The 3,630-nt window shown below is 38.6% G+C and overlaps 1 protein-coding gene across 1 annotated transcript; it reads right to left on the reverse strand.

Moving 5' to 3' along the window:
- Positions 1 to 309: 309 nt before the first annotated feature.
- LOC101400605 (olfactory receptor 10G9) lies at positions 310 to 1,279 on the reverse strand. The gene has a single exon (XM_004427177.2). It carries the CDS (start codon positions 1,243 to 1,245, stop codon positions 310 to 312), a length of 936 nt encoding a protein of 311 aa, XP_004427234.2. The 5' UTR covers positions 1,246 to 1,279.
- Positions 1,280 to 3,630: the final 2,351 nt, after the last annotated feature.

Consider the following 3,630-nt stretch of genomic DNA (forward strand, 5'->3'; position numbering starts at 1 on the left):
TGGATTGAAATTCTGGAAAATATTTATATACAGGATAGAAGTAAACCACTTCTCTGATGATTTACTTGATAGAACACAAAAATATGAATAGCCCATAATCCTTCCTCTTAGATTATCACCATTGAATAGTTGCTCAATCTGGGATTCTGACAAGTATTGCAAAGGGGAAAAAATTAAAAATTCATTAAACTTTCATTAAAAAATTATGATTGAGTAGTTGGAATGTTCCTTAAAACTATAATGCTAATGTTGGTGGTTTAATTTAATTATAAATAAAAAAAGAAGCTAGTCATATCTGGCCTTTCTTGATTATTTGCTCTGAGTGAATATTGACTTACTTTTCAGCTTGAGCAGAGCTTTCCTCACTTCCTTGTTCCTCAGGGTGTACACTACAGGGTTTAGAAGGGGCGTCAGCACAGTGTAGAAAACTGCCACAACCCCATCCACAGCATCCCTGGAGCCTGGCCTCAGGTATATGAAGACACAGGGAACAAAGAAACAAAGGACAACAATGCCGTGAGAGGCGCAGGTCTGAAAGGCTCTGCACCTCCCCTCTGAGGTGTGGATCTTCAGGATGGAACAGACAATGGACACATAGGACAGCACTATCAGGAGAAAGCAGCCCGAGGCCACTACCCCGATGTTGACAAAGATGACCATCTCATTGGCGGAGGTGTCTGCACAGGCCAGTTTGAGGATGGGCGGCACATCACAGAAGTAATGCTGGATCTGGTTGGGCCCACAGAAGGGCAAACGGAACGTCAGTGTGGTCTGGACAGCAGAGTGCAGAGAGCCACTGAGCCATGTGCTTGTGGCCAGGACGGTACACATTCTCACACTCATCATGCTGGTGTATCTGAGCGGGTAACTGATGGCCAGGTAGCGGTCATAGGACATGACTGTGTAGAGGAAACACTCTGTGCTCCCCAGGAAGTGGAAGGAGTAGAGCTGGGCCACACAGCTGTGAAAGGAGATAGCCCTGCCTCCTGGGGAGACCAAGATCATCAGCATTTTGGGCACAGTGACCGTGGAGAACCACATGTCAATGAAGGACAGGTTGGTCAGGAAGTAGTACATGGGGGTGTGGAGGTGGGAATCCACTGTGATCACCAGCAGGATGAGGAGGTTCCCCACCACAGTGAGTACATAAATCACCAAGAAGATTCCAAAGAGGGATGTGTCCAGTGCTGGTGCATGAGGAAGGCCTATGAGGACAAACGTTGTCACAAGGCTCATGTTTGTCATTTCTTCTCATATATGGTGCTCCGTCCCTATAGGAAGGTGATTCCAACTGAGAACATATTTTATATGATATATGGCAACTACATTTTCACTGATGGCGGACACAAGAGGTAAATTGTCATCAATCATTTTCATAGCACTTTTTCTTCAATATGGGACTTTGAAGAGGAATGATCACTTCAATATTTCAGTACCAAAATCAGCCAAGTAGAAAAGAATTAGTCAAATAAAATAAAGAGGAGCAAATTCATATAAAATCCACCAAATACAAATACATTTTGTATTCTGGTTTCTGTATAATTAAAAAAGTTATACCCAAACTATCAACTTTCCAGAATTGGCACACTCTCCCGGGGATAAGCATTTATTCAGGTATCTCTCTCTCTTTTTCCAACACACACACATATAAACATACACACACACACATATACTGCCAAATATACAGATTCAGTCTCTGATCATCAGAGAATATCTACTATACATATAAATCTCTAAAGAAATCATCATCCTTGAAGGCTGAGAGAAAATTGCCTTCCTAAAGCACCCTGGTCAGCAGCAGATGTGTCAAGATGGGACCCCAGCAATGGCCTAGGATTACTTAGAGCCAGGTTCCTCTGTCCTACCCTAGATCATACTCCCCTGATCATCTGAGAAATTTGACATCAAATTAATGCAATAAGTCACAGTACCATCAGTTTATCATCAAACTCCTCTTATGCTCTGTTTATTTCTATTTATAAATTTTTATTATTTCTCCCTCCAGGATTTTAAGCAATAAATCACCCTCCCTCTAGAGTGTGATTAAATCATATCATAATATATTTAAATGCCTGCGAGGAATTCGGTCTGCTTAAATAGTGAAGAGGACTAAACTGTATCTCTGGGGTTTGAGTTCTAGGACTGAACATTTATATTTGTGGTAAAACAGACACAAACGTGCTTTTAAAAATAAAGAAAAAACTATGTAGTTTGAAGTGATTTTTATTGTTTCTAGGACTTCTACTATTCCAGGGCTCAGACTGTTAAGCTTTTTCTCTCTCTTTTTTTTTTTTTGAGTCATCTCAAGTTCCCCAAATTTATATATTCAAAGAGAAAAGAAATAAAAAGATATGAAGAATTGAAGATAAATCTAGTTGAACATCTAGACGTCTCTGATAGAAAAAGAGCATTTCTTCAATAACTCTAAGGTGCCTCTGCCATATAGAGTAATATCAACAATACATTTCCATTTTGGAGTATCTAATAAAAAGAGTCGTTTTCTATTGTTTCAGTTCAGAGTAACAATGCTAAGATTTATAGAGAAAGTACTTTATTGACTGTGGTTTTATACAATTTTTATATTTTATAAAACTATGCAAAGTTAACCCTGTAGCCATGACTAAGGCAATATAAGCCAAAGCTAAAGAAGAACAAAACTATGACCATAAATACATCATAATCACCCCCACATTCCCAACAACGAAAAATGCTAAGGTTTTGCCAATTTTTGCTACTTACCAATTTTACAACAAAAATCAAGGTTTAAAGAAACTGCCTTTGATGAGTAGGATGCTTCTTTTTTCTTGCGTAGATGAAATCACAAGAACAACAAGCTATAGAAAGAAACTCATTTTAAATAATAGAGTTTAAAATTGATTTCGTATCCCTGGAGACATTACCTTGGCCCTTGAGTCCTCATGGATGAGGATAATGTTTCCACATTATGATAAATACTCAGAATTTTTTCCAAATGCCTTTAAGTTGGTTTTGCATTTGATGGGCCATCATTCCTTAAGACATTTTATTTAGCCAAAAATCAATTACCAATGTAAATAACCACGATATTCTGGGTTTCAAAATTCCTTGTGCTGGGAATGATTTAGTTGTGCTGTGTTTTGTTGTGTTTTATTTTCTCTGATTTCTCCTTTAAATTGAAATGTAGAAAATATAGGCTTTCATCCCAAAAGGGACAATTCTCTGGGGAGGTTCACCGTCTCTGACGAATGTTTTACTCTCTGGTGCTTTTGGCCAGTCGCAACAAGGAGCTCTGGAGCTTCTTTGCTCCAGGGATGGTCTGAGTGTCACTCCTCCCAGACAAACATCCTACTCATTAGACTTTCTCCTTCTGAGACCTGGAGACTGTGCAAGTTCCTAGTCATGAATGGATGCTACCTCACCTTGTGTGATTCAGAGATTTTCTCTCTTTTCAAGGACTTCTGCCTTTGTAACTTCTATCTTCTAAACTGGAATATAATTTGACTTTCTGTGAAAATTGATTTTTTAAGCTTGAATTAATATAACTAAAGAGAGGGAAAATACGCTTTTCTTCTAGAATTAGATTATGCCTTAGTTATCAGGAAAAGGTCTTTATGAAAATGAGGAGAAACCTGTTCTAACACAGTAGAAGAT

This window comes from Ceratotherium simum, chromosome 7 (genome assembly GCF_057802395.1).
Source record: "Ceratotherium simum simum isolate JZ-2026a chromosome 7, ASM5780239v1, whole genome shotgun sequence".
Taxonomy (NCBI): Eukaryota; Metazoa; Chordata; class Mammalia; order Perissodactyla; family Rhinocerotidae; genus Ceratotherium; species Ceratotherium simum.